This window comes from Aptenodytes forsteri, unplaced genomic scaffold, assembly GCF_000699145.1.
Source record: "Aptenodytes forsteri isolate BGI_AS27 unplaced genomic scaffold, ASM69914v1 Scaffold108, whole genome shotgun sequence".
NCBI classification, from domain to species: Eukaryota; Metazoa; Chordata; class Aves; order Sphenisciformes; family Spheniscidae; genus Aptenodytes; species Aptenodytes forsteri.
In genome coordinates this window covers 4,025,818-4,041,776 of record NW_008794448.1, presented here as the reverse complement: position 1 = coordinate 4,041,776, position 15,959 = coordinate 4,025,818, and the positions used below count along the sequence as shown (strand labels likewise).

The window sequence follows — 15,959 nt, the reverse complement described above, 5'->3', positions numbered from 1 at the left end:
AGAGTTGTTCTGTGAGCGAGACTTGGTTTCTTCCCAAACGTAACAGTCCAAAGCAGTTACAATAAAAAGTGCAGAGGAAAATTATTAAATATTTTACAGTTTGAAACTGTGACTATGTAGGCAAGCAGTTTTCTCTTAACTTTAAGCGAAAAGCTAAATTACTGTATCAGCAACTTGTACTGAAGGCAACTTCAAGTACATCTTTGGACCATCGAGCAAAGACTGCACAAATCTAAGTACAAGTATAAGGACTTTGGTAAAATAAAAGGGTAAGAACTAGAAGCAGTAGTTCTCTTGCACTAAGGCTGGTTGTTTGTGGTCCTAACAGGCAGTTTTGTCCTTTTCAATTTTGTTAAATAAAGGTAGTCTGGCTTTCAAGAAGAACACATCTCCTAAAGACAGACTTGACCTTTTCTTCAAGCTATTGTTTTGTTTACTGTAACAGAAACTACATGTAAAGACTTGAAAATGTGATACTTTTCGGCCAGCTCTGTCATATACCATAGCTAATACTGCATTTGGAATGTAATAACATGAAACTGACCCTTACCAAAAATACAGCAGGTTTTAAGGTTTATTTCCGAAATGTTGGTATACACCGTATTAATTACAGGTCTTTTTTTAAAAGTTATCATATTAATGAAATGGGTTTAAGTTTTAATATAATGACAAAATTATAGATATGAAGATATCTGAATGTTGCAACAATTCTTTGTTGTCACGTTGCCGTCCCAGTAATGGTGTTTCAGTCTTATTTCTGGCCAAGTTGGGACAGCTAAACACGAAGAGACAGAAAACCATTAGGTTGCTAATCTTATTCTTTCAGTCAAACTAATATCCAGTTCATACAGTAAACATTTCTGCCCTGTAAGTTTTGTTTGTCTCTTACAATGAAAAGTATGCTGGTAATAGAATATTTAATGCATACCCTCACAGGAGAGGATCTGAGCTTCAAATCTTAAGATTTGAATAAATTTCAGAAGTAAAGATGCCACGTACACAGTCAAGTCTTGGAGGAACGAAAAAGTTAATTAAGCTGACTGAAGAGTTAAAAGCTGGTAAGTACCATTTGTTTTGTCTCCTTCAAGTGCAACAAGAAGGAATTTAGTTCTTTAAAATGTACTTTTGAGTAACAATTTACTCTCATCTTAGTAGGAAGTAAAACCACAGGTGGTGACAGCTACTGAAGGGCTATTTTTTGCTGACCACCGTGAATAATTTTTATTTTGCATTTGTATTGGAATGAGGCACAGAGAAGTAATGGCAACGATAACTTTTTTTAAAGCACTAAAAGACTGATTTTAATTAATATAGGTATGGATAATCTCAGGCTCCCACTAGGTCAGTACTTATAAATTAAAGCAAAATTTAGGACAAAGGTTTCAATATCATAGCTGAATAGCAGTTTTTAACTTGTGAAAGTCACCAGAATAGCCTGGAAAGACATGCTATTTGTGAAAGTATCAGGACCGAGTAATTGTCTTAATTAGGCAATTATTAAAAACTTGTTCACCTGCATTACTTGCGAACTCACATTGCCAATACAGGCCTTCAAAAGTTAAGTAAAAATAGTGACTCCAAACCTCCATTTCAGTCAAGTGAAAATAGATAACAAGAACATGTATTAATCTTTCACAAATTTGTTTGTTTTTTTTTAAAGCCATGGAGAGATGTAAAGGTAAATAAGTCAACACACAGTTACACAAGTAATAAATATTGCAGAGGTTTTCAAGGTACCTACCTGTTTTATAAACTGTGTAGCATTAAAAAGTTCACTGCAGCCATACAGGACATGTTTGCCTTGTTTACCCTAAAAAAAGAAAAGACAAGAAGAAATCAAGTATTTAACAGAGTGCAGAAGTGGGCTTAAAGTAATCGTATACCAAAAAAAAAAAAAACTAAAAAAAATCTTGAAGTCCCACACTTTTGGCTGGAAAAAGAATAGTTGTTCCACCAGAGGAAAAAAATCTGTAAATAAACTGAAGTGGAAAATGAGAGACCAGAGGCAGAAAGAATGTGGAAAAAATGGGGCATTTTACGCATTTAAACACACTAGAATGCTAAGTTCTCTGACATATCTATGAATAGCTTGAGGAAGGTAGCAACCTTACTTGAGCAAACCCTATCCCCTGAAACAACTAGGCACTGCACTAAGAATAGTAACAACGTATTTACTGTTTCTGTTGTGTTAGAGCCTGAACACTTCAATCTGTAATTCATTTCCAGATGATGATGATGATATTAAAAACAACACTTTTTTTTGTAAAGGGATTCTGAAACAAAATGTTGATTTCAATCAGATGCATAATAAACCTGTTTGCAGTGAACAGTTTAACAGTATTCGCTTGATAGTAAGGCTGCCAAAGCGCTATGTTAGCATTTTGGGAGTGAAAACCAGTTTAAGCAAAACATAGTTTCAGACTGAGTTTATTTCCAGCGTTGGTTAATAATCCCACGGATCTTCAAAGTTCAAGCACAGGCTTGAGAATAGTTAGGTAAAACTTACTTATTAAAGAGCAAAATAGGAACATAAGCCTTGACAAAATGATTTTTTTTCATATATATTATTAATTGTGGTGTTTCAGCAGAAAGTAACAGAGGCAGATTCTAACAGTCCTTAGCCAGTGGTCACACGCTATTTGGGGAGATGGTAATCCTGGTTCAAGTCCTCATCTTTATTAATTTTGAGTGGTTTGTGGTAATAAGCTATTCCCGTTGCGGAACAGGATCCTGAGCTTGCATCTTTCCATGTTTCAGGCTGTTTTTTTTTAATCTTGATGCCCAAACAGGTCTGGTTTTGATCTAAACTGGTATTTTGATAGATTCCGCTTTCAGTAGTATGACTGAGTAGCATTTGTTTCTGCCTAGTACCAATTAAACTATACAAATAATTGTGAAATGGGACTGTTGCCTTTCAGGCAGCTCTAAAATACATGAATGTACACTTCCAGTCTGTCATATATATTCTTCTGAAAGTGTAATTTTTAAAATGTGTATGCTTTTATTTAAATTTAATTACTTAGTCCATTCAAGCAAAGAGCTGTATCTCCAAATAATCACTGGAGCCAAATCGAAACTGCTTAACATCTAAAAAAAAAAAATAACCTCAGTACTCTGCAAAGTCCAGATTTTTTTAATGACTGAAAAACTATGCTGGATTTAAATTTCTTGTGATAAATGATAATGTCTATCACAGGTAGCTTGGAACAGATTATCAAGCAGTACCTTTCTAACCATCTACAAAAGGAAATTAAAGGACATGCTAAATTCTTTTGTACAAAACAGTATGCTAGTCTCCTCTTAGAGGCTCCCTATGGCTTGCAATTCTGATGACACATTTTCAGCATGTTGAACTGAACTAGGCCAACATATCTATTTTAAGGCACAATCTGCCTTACTGACATTATAAATATTTGCTTTTTGACGAAGTGAGATAGTTCATTCTAGCACAGAACTGCAAGTAATTGGATTTGAGGGTTCCTCTCAGTTCTCCTACAAAAAAAACCCAGAATGTCAAAGCTGAATGAACATTGCTTCCTGTTTTAGAAAGTTTTAAAATACTTTCTCTGTGCTTTCAGAGGCAAACTGGCAAAACAGATAGTGCTTAGAAAAATAAAGCAGTGAATAAAATCTTTGGTATCTGCTTGCAAGAACAGAACTGTTGATTTTTCTCTTTTTTATTCTGGAGGAAGACTGAGTGACTATTAGAATAATCAATAAGCTACATCTGTTGAAACTACAGATGCTGGAAGCATACCACATGGAAAAGCAAATTTTATTGGATAAGCCTGTAAGAGTCACCTGGGAAAGGCAGACAAGTCTCTGGGGGGTGGGAGGTAGAATTAAGGCTCTCACTAACCTTTCTTGTTTTCGCAAGAGCAAACGGCCAAGTGGAATAAAGGTGAGGGGAGTCTTCCCCCTTGGGAGGTCATCTCCCACTGACCAAGTACGCAGTCTGATTGGAGAAACATACAGCACCCTTCAGCTGTGACAACTGGTGATGAAGAAACCTCTATCCACGGGTTCCAGAAGAAGAAAAACTATGTCCAACTTCTGACTCTCCGTAAGATCTAACATTACCATTCCTGTAGTTTGCAGTTTCTTCTGTCCTTTCCATCTGTCTACCAAATGACCTTCTGTTTGCCCTCTTATTCCTCAGAAACTTCAGCTTCCTGCCACTTTGTATGAAGTGATGAGTGTTTAACTTCTCATCATACAAATGCTCTGTATATACACATAAACACATACACAGCAAACCTCAGCTCTGTCAATATGCAGCTATGTATCAGAGAAATGTATTAGCCTCTAGGGGATTCAGAGTTTTATTTTAGTAGGAAGTAATAAATATACCTCACAAATACACATGTTGCTGGGCATCTTTTGAATTGATATGGCACCTGAAGTGACTTTGGGTAAACTAAGGAGCAAGCCAAAAGTTTGACAATGCACTCTGCTACAGGCAGATGCCCCACTGAATGCTGTAATTAGTTATCAAGAATAGTGGTAAGTGCTAAGCTGAGCCTAAATAATTTCTTTAACTTACATTCCTCTTCCTCTCCTTTCCCCTATCCAGACCAGCTCTGTTCCAAAATGGTTGCCTGTTAGAGGTGGAAAACAACCCAGCACACACGTTCTGACTTTACGTTCTTCAAGATTTACCTGGACGTAAAGCCCTCGTGTGCTTGTTTTGTGGAAGAAGTGTTTTTCAGTGACTAATGCTCCATATTTATTCTTTTGTGTGAAAAGCCTCAATCCAGTCTACCACAGGATGATCGTACCATGAACAAGGTTAAGAGCAGGAAGGAAGAATGGTATGCTGCTGCTCTTAAATAATTTATTACCTACTTCAAAATTTTATCAAGGTTCCTTTTGTATTTTTTTTTATTCCTGGAAAGTGCTTGAATCCCACCCCTGCCCCCCAAGAACTGTAACCTTGTAGTTACTTTTCTCCATCCACTGAGTTTTGGTATACATGTGTTCTGCTAGGCTGGCCAGCTGGAACCAGAGACATTAAATCTATTACACCAGCATTACATAGTTGGTTACATATTTTCTTCTTTGTGCATATGACACCTCTTATGATTTCTACACAGGATCAAATGATGCAGCAGATCAAGAATGAGCTTCCATTAACTCATTAGCAAAAACTTCTAAATGTGGGTAAATATTAAATGCTCAGATATTGATGCCTGATGATCCGATCTTTGCTTTGACAGATGGGATAGTATTTGCATTATGTTGGCTTCTGAAACAACAGACATTGTGCTCAGGTAAGATTGTTGTAAAATAAGATAGTGTTATCTGTAGGCCTTGTTTTGAACTGACTTCATATTGCTAAGTTGCATACGAAAAAGCGCTGTAGTATCTCTTTTGCGAGATTGATCAAAATTAGAGCATTCTGAGCAGTTCCTTACTTTCAAGGCTATGATATGCTACAGCTGCTTTATTTAACAACAGCAAACAAAAACTAGTAACAGGACTCTCAAACAATATGAACAGCCAAAGTGACAGCATTTGAGGTATGAATACAGAAGACCGGTTAATTGTTAGCTACATCTGCTGACAGTTTTCAACGACTTTAGTGTGTAAATTGTGAAGACAAAATAAAGCAGAATGCAGTTTATTTACTCAATTCAAAAGTGCAACATGAGCAAAAATACCAGAAACAGTAACTCTTTGTTGGTCTGAATTAACAATCCCCATTTTCTACTGATTTCTTACATACTTTTTTCCCCAGACTGTGTATATAATAAGGATGTTAAGGCTAATTTCATAGCCTTAATCTTCTAAATACTAAATGTTACAGAAAACCTGCTAAAACTGGTTTATATCAGTAAGTTATAGACTACAACTGACAGAAGTGCACATACCTTTATGTAGTCAATAAGATTTTGATATTCAATATAGTTGCCTCCTCCAACTACAAACACTATTGCCTAAAAGGCAACACACACATAATCAGAATATGCATTCCAATTCTTAACATTCCAGTAGTAAAATATATACCAAATCATTAAACCTACAGCAAAAATCATCCTAATCACACTTCAGTCTAATAAGAACTGGATACAGAACCACTAGCTTCCTACCTGAAAGAAGGTAATAGAAGAGTTTTAGTAGGATGCAGAATAGCAAGCTGAGAGCTTTTAACCTGTCGCTATCTTCTACTAAGAAATATTTGAAACATATGCAGTTTCAACATGTTACTTTTTGTGCGGAGATGTCTCCAGTGTCCATAGGAACAGGTAAAATATTTCCATGGATGCTTAAGAATTAATTTGGGACACAAATAAAATACTTCTGTTATAAAGGAATACACTTTTTCACTATTCTTCCCCCCTCCCACTTACTACTGGTAATAATCTATAATATTACAGGTAAAGGCCATCAGTACTTTCTGGGCTATGTTTAAAAGACAACAATTAATGAATAGAAGAAGGAGACTTAATAGTTGCATCATTTTTGTTAACATTCACTACCCACAATTGTTTGACTACACTAAATGAAATTTTTATAGACTTTATGTTACTACTGACATTTTTGCTATGACATAGCCATATATATGACATGACATGGCATTTCTTTTGTTCAGGAGGATAATTAGGACATTTCAAGAGAAATCCGAGATATTTGTGTATTGCCAAGGCAAAGATTTTGCCTATGAAACTTGGTAGTAAGATCAGATAAGTAAGACTTTATTATTTGCAAATATTTATGTTGAAAAATACTGAAAGTAACTGGCATTTGTATAAAATGACAACATTTGTTCTGCTTTTTTCCTTTAATTGCAGAGGCTGTTTAAAATACTGTCACTTAAATCAGTGGTCAACACTGCTGTTTAAGGTCAGACAAAGGATTAAATCTAGAGAGCATACTAAAGACATGGTATAAAAATGGGGGTTTTAAATTGCTGAGTACCCAATTATGATATTAATAAATCCCTATAATTACCTCCAGAAGAATTTTCTAATTTTTTTTTCTCCAGTATTAATTAATGCTTACATAGTCCTTTGAAGATGAAAAGACTTCTTCAGAATAACAGGTAATTATAATTAATACTAGATGTAATTAGTCTAAGTGGTTTTTGCAAACAAGACCTCCTGTTTTCTTAATCATGATCATAAAACATGACTGGTACTTCAGGGTTTTTATTTTTTTTAACACATGAACACTGAAAAATAATTTCTACGTGACTTACCTCCTGGAATGGATTTTTGTTTCTTGGAACTGAGCTATAAAAAAACCACAAACAAACTACAACTCAAATTTTATTAGAGATTAATGTAAACATGCAAAATAAGTATTATGTACACATCATGTTTATGGAATACTACATAATATTAAACAAAGACATGAAATAGAACAATAATTGCCTTTCTGCATTCATTCTGCAAGTATTTTATTTAAATAATTTGTTACCGAAAATCATTCATTCTACAGGAATGAATACATGAGTAAACAGGAGGTTTACTTCATCAGTTATTAGGTTGCTGTTTGAATCATAAGCTTTATGACAACACTTCTTTTAGAGCTGAAAAGCTCTAACTATAGTGCTGCTAGGTAGGAGCAAATACTTTTTTTTTAAAAAAAAAAAAAAAAAAAAAAATCAGCAGCATTACCATGGTTCATAACACTTACAAATCCTGCCTACCGGAATCTTAACTAGGTAAGCCAGTCAGTTTGCAGTGCCTGGATATATACTTACTGATGCTTCAAAAATCTCAAAAACTACTACAGGCAGCAGGTATGTGTTCTGCTGTCAGGTGTCACAACAACATTAGGATTAAAATGATTTAAGGAGGAAGAGGTAAGTTACACTTCGGGTGGTACAGACTCTTCCTCTCCATTTGAATACACAGTCCTAGCCACAGGGAGGTGGCAGAGAGAGGGGGAGAAACCTTTTTTCCTGCATCACCTTGCACCTTCAGGAGGAAGGAAAAAAGCAAAGAGAAAGCTCTGAAGGGTCAGTCTGCTCTCCTTCTCTTTGCTCACACACTACCACTACCTTCCTGCCCTGCACTGGCCTGCAGCCCCATACATCTTATGTTCTAACACAGATTAAAAGCATTGCATTTTTCCCTTCAGCTTATCTTTTCCCTTATTTCAAGAAGTTTTCTGAGTGACCAACAACAATTGACTCAACACAGATTCCACTGTATCAGAAAAACAGGTTTTAATATGTTGTTTTGATCTATCGTGAATACTACAGACTCCCCATAAGGAGAACTATTAACCCAACTCTCCCATCGTTTGAGTGTGATATGACAAATCCACATACATTTTGTGTCATCCTTTCAGAGGGCAAGGCCTGTTTATACTTGACATAGGCTTTACACAGGATATAAAGCTACTGTTTTGCTAAGACAATTATAGTAATGCAGCTCCTATTCTATTTAAAAAATAATAGGTAGAAATGCCAGTATTTCTTAAAACAGGAGTAAGTCAGAAAAAAATCATCACTTTCTAGTATCATTCCATTAATTATACTATTTGATATTGTTATTTTAAACTAGTAATATTTTGCCAAGTCAGCTAACCTATGTTTTTTTATCATCTACATAAATATTTGAAGGGAGAATTAGACAGACCCCTATATGGCTATACTAGAGTTTTGTTGACATGCTCAAATATGATTTAAGGAATATAACTTGATTTTATGTAAAAAATCCAAACAAATCCCAAAACAGAAATTACAAGTTTTTCCCTATGATGATTATTATAGCTACACAGAATGGCACATTTATGAACTGCTGTAAATGTGTATCTTCACATTGTTTAAAGCAACATAAGAAATACATGGAGTGGGTAAAAATGCACATTTACATGAGAAAAACCCTTTGGCTTTAATAAAACAAATCTTTGCACTTTTGCACAAAACCCTCCAAAAATGCTATAAAAGCAAAACAAAACAATGAAAGTTGCAATTAAAATGAAATATAAAAGAAAGTTGAAAGTTGCAATTAAAATGAAATATAAAATATTGGCAGGTTTTTTTTTTTTAAATATTCCTTAGTCTGCAATCACACTTTCCAATAAAAGATACATATATTATCTGAAATTTGTTTCCTTTTACTACTTATGCTGTTAGAAATACACTTCCATGTTTCAAGAACAGAGGAAGTGGGGACAGATTTTAAGGCAAGTAACTAAAACCAAGTCTGGACCTACTTTACCCATATTCGTCCTGTAATAAACCCTTGCAATTAAATGAGCTGATTGTTTTCCCACAGCTCAGATGAAAATAATTTTTAGAAGGTATGTTAAAATTAAGTATCTTCTCTGTTTCTAGGATATTGGAGGTGAGATTATCAGCCACAGTTATTGGTCAAAGATATAAAGCAAAAGATATAAATTTATCAACTTCTAGTGTAATTCCTCTTCCTCTCTTTTATTAAACTACTACTTATTAAACTATATCCAACTCTCCCTTCATATGCACATGAATAAAAATTGCGCCCCTGCCTATACAAGAGCAAATGCAGTCAATTTTTAATTATTCTTTTGCAAAGTTATTAACAAATTACTAAAGAAGGGTTGTATTCAAATTTTAACTGTTTAAAAAGTGATGAAGAAATTTTGGTGCACTACCCGATGACTTTTTAATTTGACAGTGAAAAACCACAAAGTTTCAAAGAAACCAAGCAGTACAACTATAAAGTATTCTAACATTTATTATTGCTAAATATTAGTACACATTCCTGTGACTGAACTGATGTACATGTTAGCAGCATGTTCAGTCACTGGAACAAAGATTATTTTTTTTGCAGTATTATAAAAATTTATCTGGTTGATTCAAGTTCCTGTTGTGAAATCCTTCAACACCAACTGTCTTGACTTAGAATTAATGATTAAAATTAATTACTTGTAGTCAGCAAGTAAAATAAAACCGGATTTCTTAAGTTAGCCTTTTCACAGGGTACAAGGAAAGAAGCAAAACTCATAGTAAACTCACCTGTCACTGCCTCGTAGCATCTTGGGGTCAAAATACCGGTAGTCATCTGTCTCCTATTAAAAAGCATGTTTTTATCTCAAAAGATTGGAATTTTGGCTTAAGAATTTCTGCTTGTACCTATTACATTAAACATCAGTCAAACTAACATCACTCCCCATTTAGCAGTCACACCATTCAAAATTAATTGTCCACTAATATTTATAGTATTTGTACAAACTGAACCAGTACAGAATAAACAACAGTGAGAGAGCTATGAAGGGTGCTATTGAGCTTTTTGTTTCTGGTTCATCTAAAATTGACTTATTACACACTTTCCAAAAAATACACTGGTTGCACAATAAATCCCAACAGAAAGGCAGTATGCAGAAACTAAAATTAAGGTGTCACCAGCTTAAGAGGAACATCACGTAGTTAGTTATAAATGCTAAAACTTTCCAGGTTAGAGAGATCTGATATTTATTTAATATTATAAAACAAAGCACTTCTATGGCAATGAATGCTAAATACAAGATAGATCAAAATCAGCTACTGTTATGTAACTTACCCTTTTCATTTCATGATTTATGACTACTATTAAACCAAAATTAAGCTCTTGAAGAAGAAATGAGTCCCACAAGAATTTGAAAAGTCTGACTGCCTAAACTACACAAAAAAATTTCTTCTTCACACAAAACACTGAAGCTCTTCCAATACTTTTACTGGCAACAAAGCAGGATTTTTGCCAATTATTACGGATGAAAAACAAAACTTCTTAGTAACTCCTTCTGACAACTACTTGGCTTTCTTCTGTTTCTATACTACATTTTCATCCAGGTACTGTGAAGTTTAGTTTGTGGATAAACTGCATGCAGGACCACAGTTGATTTCATCTGGGTGCTTACATGCAAGATCTCTGTGTTTTGATGATTCTGTAGAGCAGAAATAATTCTTCTTGAGTAGTAGACAGATTATCTGGGGAATTTATTAGAGCTCACAAAGCATAACTATCTCTTCTACTACAAAATATTTAGTATACATGTGGTGGTTACACACAGACAATAAATGTAATTACTATTAAAGACTTATGTAATTACATAAAATAAGTCTCTTATCCTCAAGTTTGGCTTTTTAAAAAAATTAATTTAGATCTAATTTCACACTGAACCTCTGTAAAATGCTTTTATATGCTCCACCAGGAATTTCAACTGCATTTGTAAGTCTGCCAGCATTCATGATTTTGGCAGCCTCGTACATAAAGGTGGTATAGCAACTTTGAAGTAATGAGAAAGCTGGCAATGGATAGATATTGCTAGACTAAAACTGAGAGGTATTTGAGAAACCTTTAACTCAGATAAAGAGCTGCAGCTTCCCTGCTTGTTAGAATGAATTACAGATTAATGCCAGAACTAAAATCAGAGTTAAAAACCCAGTATTACAAACATTTCCTCATGCACGTATTACTGCTGTGTTTTTTCCCGGTGGGCTTGTGTCAGTAGACACACAAAAGTGGTAAAGTAATAGAAATGTGATAAGCTGGTTTATTTTTTTTGTTGTTTAAATACATCATTCCTGCTGAAATCAGTTCTGACGGGGCAGGGAAAGAAACCCTGCTAGATTTTACTTGCTTTAAGAAATAGCTAGTTTGCCAATAAAAACAACTGAATAGCCATTTCCTTACACACAACTGAATTTGTGACTTCCCCAAGCAATTCAAGAATAAAATCCATACTTTTGAAATTATAAACTTATCAAGATTTCAAATTAAAATGAAAAAAGACCCATGGAAATATCCTTGACTTTCAGTCTTTATTTGTTTTTGTACAGAAGCCAACATGACTAGTTTGGACAGGAAATCCCCCATTTTTAGAATTTTTCGCTGTAATGCATGAAAGGTAATCATACAGTATATTCTAAGCCTGAAAGATACCATATTTACTGAAAGGGATGATATTAACCAAAATACAGTTCCATGCATACATATCACAAATAAGATTTATCTACCTCTTAAGTCAATACAAGTGTACATACTGTATTGACAGAGGCTAAACCCCTTTGGGACTTTGTCATAAAAATATGAAAGATTTACCTATCAAAGATTGTCCTTACTCAAGAATCAAACCATTTTGTGGAAGATACTTAAAAGAACCTCCATAATCCTATAGTAAGCGGTGGTCAATTTCATATCTATGACTTAAAATTTGTGTATATTTGACAATATGATTTTTTTTATGTTAGGAAGATTTAAGGTTTTAATCAATCTCTATTTAGCAATACCAAAACAAAGCAACTATGTTATCAGATCTATGAACAGAACATTCCTTTATGAAAACATAATCCCAAAAGCAATTGCTTAAAAACCTGCTTCGACCAAGAAATGTTACTATTAAAAAAACCCCAAGTAATGGATTACTTTAAGGTCATCAATGGATGTTTCTGAATAAACATTTCAAGAAGAAGTGTAACTATAGTTAAATAATCTAGACAAATTTAAAAAATTACAGGATGATATTATTGCCCATAAGAACTGTTCTATCTGTTCCTGCTTCTGAAAAACTCAGAAAACACAGGTGTCCTTTCTGGTAGCTGTCCTTGTGAGACAAAAGAAGCAGCAGGGACAAGTAACACACAAAGCGATTTACAGACCACCCTACAGAGTTTTGCACAGCGTACCATTCTGAATAGGTTTAAAATTTCAACTGACAATAATGTTTGCGAATGTTGGTGGTACAAGTTGTACATTTCATATATTTACTTTATTGTTGCATTTTATATTTAGAAAATAATTTAAATTAGATCACAGAATCGTTTAGGTTGGAAAAGACCTTTAAGATCAGAGTCCAACTGTTAACCTAGCACTGCCAAGTCCACCATAATTGTTTGATTTCTCAACAATCTGTTCTAATTTTGCATTACAACTTTCATCTGTATGTACGTTTCATACACTGATCACTGTGGTTAGTAAGATTCAATGAACATCTCCTATAAAGGAGATTTTTTGTGTTGTAAAAAAAATAAAGTCTTAAGCTTTTTTTCCCTCCCTTTGTATTTTTTCTGCAGTGCAACAGTTTTCTAATCTGGGGAATAGAAAAGGACCTCAAACGTCAGAAGATGAACAGAGGCCACGGGTGTATTTCTATGCATCATCCTTTTCCAGATACAATTTCACTTCTGTTAATGGTACAGCAAGTCCAAACATATTCCACAATGACTCTCTGGCTTGCTTCTGTTAGCTGAAACTTACTCAAAAAGTTGCTGTCAATTTTCCTGCAGGTTAGGAGAATCATTCTTTAGGGCTTGCCTGGTCTCCTATGACTTGAAAAGTAGGACTCCCTGTTTTGGGCCATGAATTCCAGTCTCTGACATGGCAGTGAAACATGAAGCTGCTGTCTGACAGACTGGCTCAATCTCTGCTTTTTCAAGTGAGAAGATCAATGTTTTCTCCAAATTATCAAAGTGATCGTGGCTGTTTTCTACTAAGTGAAATGTGACAATATCAAGTCAGCAAAAAAACCCCATATGACTTGTAAACTTTTCCAAATCAATTCCTAAACTTGTAGCCTGAGGAAGCTAGTGTTTATTTTAAAAGAAATTGTTTCATTTTCACCTACTTCTAAGTTATCTGTAGTTTTTAATTTCAGCTTTCTGTATTAAGTGTTCTGAGTGACCTCTACTGGTTGACTAGATAAAATTAGCCCTGTACATCTTTTCCAAGTCTTGCAAATAGAGACAACAATCCAGTGCCACTGAAAACAGTGTCAATTTCTTTGTTTGTTAAGAGAAAGCAAATTTTCTGCTAACAATCATGACATATTATCTATGAAGTACAGTTTAAGAAAAGACAGGATTACTTGCATGTTGATAATTTTCATATTTTACCATTATTTACCTCCCTTTACATATAGTTAATACCTGAAGGTGAAAGTGGACTAAGAAGAATGTTTTAAATCTACTAACCAGTGTGAGATATTACACTTGTATCTCTGTGTGACACTGTCATTAAAACAGGAAGACTGATACGATGTGGCAAACATATTAAAGCTTTCTAAATGACTTTTAACAGGTGATTTTTACAGAACAAGTTTGTGCACAGGATGGCCATATGTAAGAGTTCTGAAGAAAGGAAATACATAGCAAGAAAGACAGACTGCTTTGACTACACACTACGTAAAAAAAGACTTAGGGCTATTTTTAGCTGTAAATTCTAGCAAATATCTTGACTATCTAGCTAACATTTAAGCATTTCAAAAGTTTGTAACTCATGTAAGTCTGAGTAAATTTTCACAGAAACAAGGGGAAAAGAGGACTTTTCTGGCACAAACCCAACTCTGCTTGCAAATTGAAAGACTGCATGAGTACTAGAATATTTTCCTCTAAATAGCAAAGCTTTAAAGATGTGGGAATCAAAATTTTCTCTAACATACTTCTCTGTAGCTACTTTACTTCTGAAACTGCGCTTTAAAAAAAAAAAAATCGCCTTGATGCAAAGAAAATTTCAGCCCAGTTTAACTTTTAGAAATTTAGGAGCAACAGAAACTCAGTATAGCACAAGAGTTATAGAAGCTCAGAATAGAAAAACCCTCAAAAACACTAGTTCCAATGAGAGACAATAAATTATCATTGTTTAGAAACTATTTTATGAAAAAAATCTTACGAAATAGTTATGAAAATGGTTCTATTCTTGAGATACTGCATGATTAGATTTAACTACATTATCATGAAAAAAAATCGCCATGGCATATTACGTATCACAGCCTCACGATTTCATTTGTTTCACCTCTTTCCATGTGAAGGCAGTTATACTCACAGGGTTTGACTTCATCTCCATAAGGTTGTCCAATATACGTGTGACTGGTAGATTCTGTAAAACATAATGTGAAATTAATGGAATGCTGAAATGCTTACTAAGAATTATTCACAGGCACACTATTATTTATGGACTAGTTAACAGAGCCTTTGAAATTCTACTTTAAACAGTTTTCCTCTTCTATTTTGTAAAGGTTGAGCATTTTTATCATCACCTAAATTACCTTTCTGTATAGAAAATGCAAACATCTGAGGATCATCTAGCTAGGGGATGAACAGAAAGTGCAAAAAAAAGCAAAGATAGGAACAGGGTTGTATTTAGGTATTTAAAGCTGAAGATGAATATTAAGGGTGTGATTCTAAAAAAGAACTAATGTTGTCAAAGAAATGGGTAAAAAAAAGCAATCCTGGCAACAAATGTTTGGATGAACTGGAAAGGAATAAACTGAGGTGAGATTCAAGATGACTTTTCCTTATTTAAGATGGGAAATGTTAGCTTGGACAAAAGATCTGAAGTATTAAACAGTCAAACCACTTTAGTTATAATAAACTGAGAGTTTACATAGCAATGGAATTAGAAATGGGTTTTTTTGACAGAATATATCAAAAAAAGACATTCCAAAGGATAACTGACAAATAACACCGAAAAACACTTAGTAAAAAATCCCCAAATGACCAAATGAGAAATAAAAAGTTAACTTTAATAGAAATACCACAGACCTACATCAAGCTTAAAAATATGAGGAAGAACAGCATTTTATTTGGCTATCCCAAAACACCTGGAGAAGGAATTAAAAGCCAGAGAAAAAAATATCCTGAAAACATTGACATTGTGGCTTCTTACTCACTCAGAACCCAAAACAAAGCAAGCCATTTTGTCAAGAATAATACTAACTTTTCAAAGCCACACGTTAAAAGAAATGACAAAATGTTTAATACAAGAAAAATAGGAAGTCTCATTTAGAATACAATTATTATTACAAGTAACAGTTTATCTGAAGATCTCTCTGTAAAATACAACATACCAGCAAGCTGCATATTTAAAAGTTTCCTCAACTATATGTCCTGGTTTTGGCAGGGATAGAGTTAATTTTCTTCCTAGTAGCTGGTACAGTGCTGTGTTTTGGATTTAGGATGAGAACAAAGTTGATAACCCACCGATGTTTTAGTTGTTGCTAGCTAATGCTTACACTAGTCAGGGACTTTTCAGCTTCCCATGCTCTAC

General features: G+C 34.2%; 1 protein-coding gene across 1 annotated transcript in view; it reads right to left on the bottom strand.

The window, feature by feature from the left end:
* Window positions 1-558: 558 nt before the first annotated feature.
* The window catches only part of SCFD1 (sec1 family domain containing 1), a 51,158-nt gene continuing 35,757 nt past the window's right edge, over window positions 559-15,959 (bottom strand). The window contains exons 19-24 of the mRNA XM_009290352.1: window positions 14,736-14,789; window positions 9,953-10,005; window positions 7,199-7,232; window positions 5,871-5,936; window positions 1,742-1,810; window positions 559-775 (exon numbers count right to left, since the gene is read on the bottom strand). Coding sequence (XP_009288627.1) covers window positions 752-775; window positions 1,742-1,810; window positions 5,871-5,936; window positions 7,199-7,232; window positions 9,953-10,005; window positions 14,736-14,789 — 300 coding nt within the window. The 3' untranslated portion in view covers window positions 559-751. The remainder of the gene's footprint in view (window positions 776-1,741; window positions 1,811-5,870; window positions 5,937-7,198; window positions 7,233-9,952; window positions 10,006-14,735; window positions 14,790-15,959) is intronic.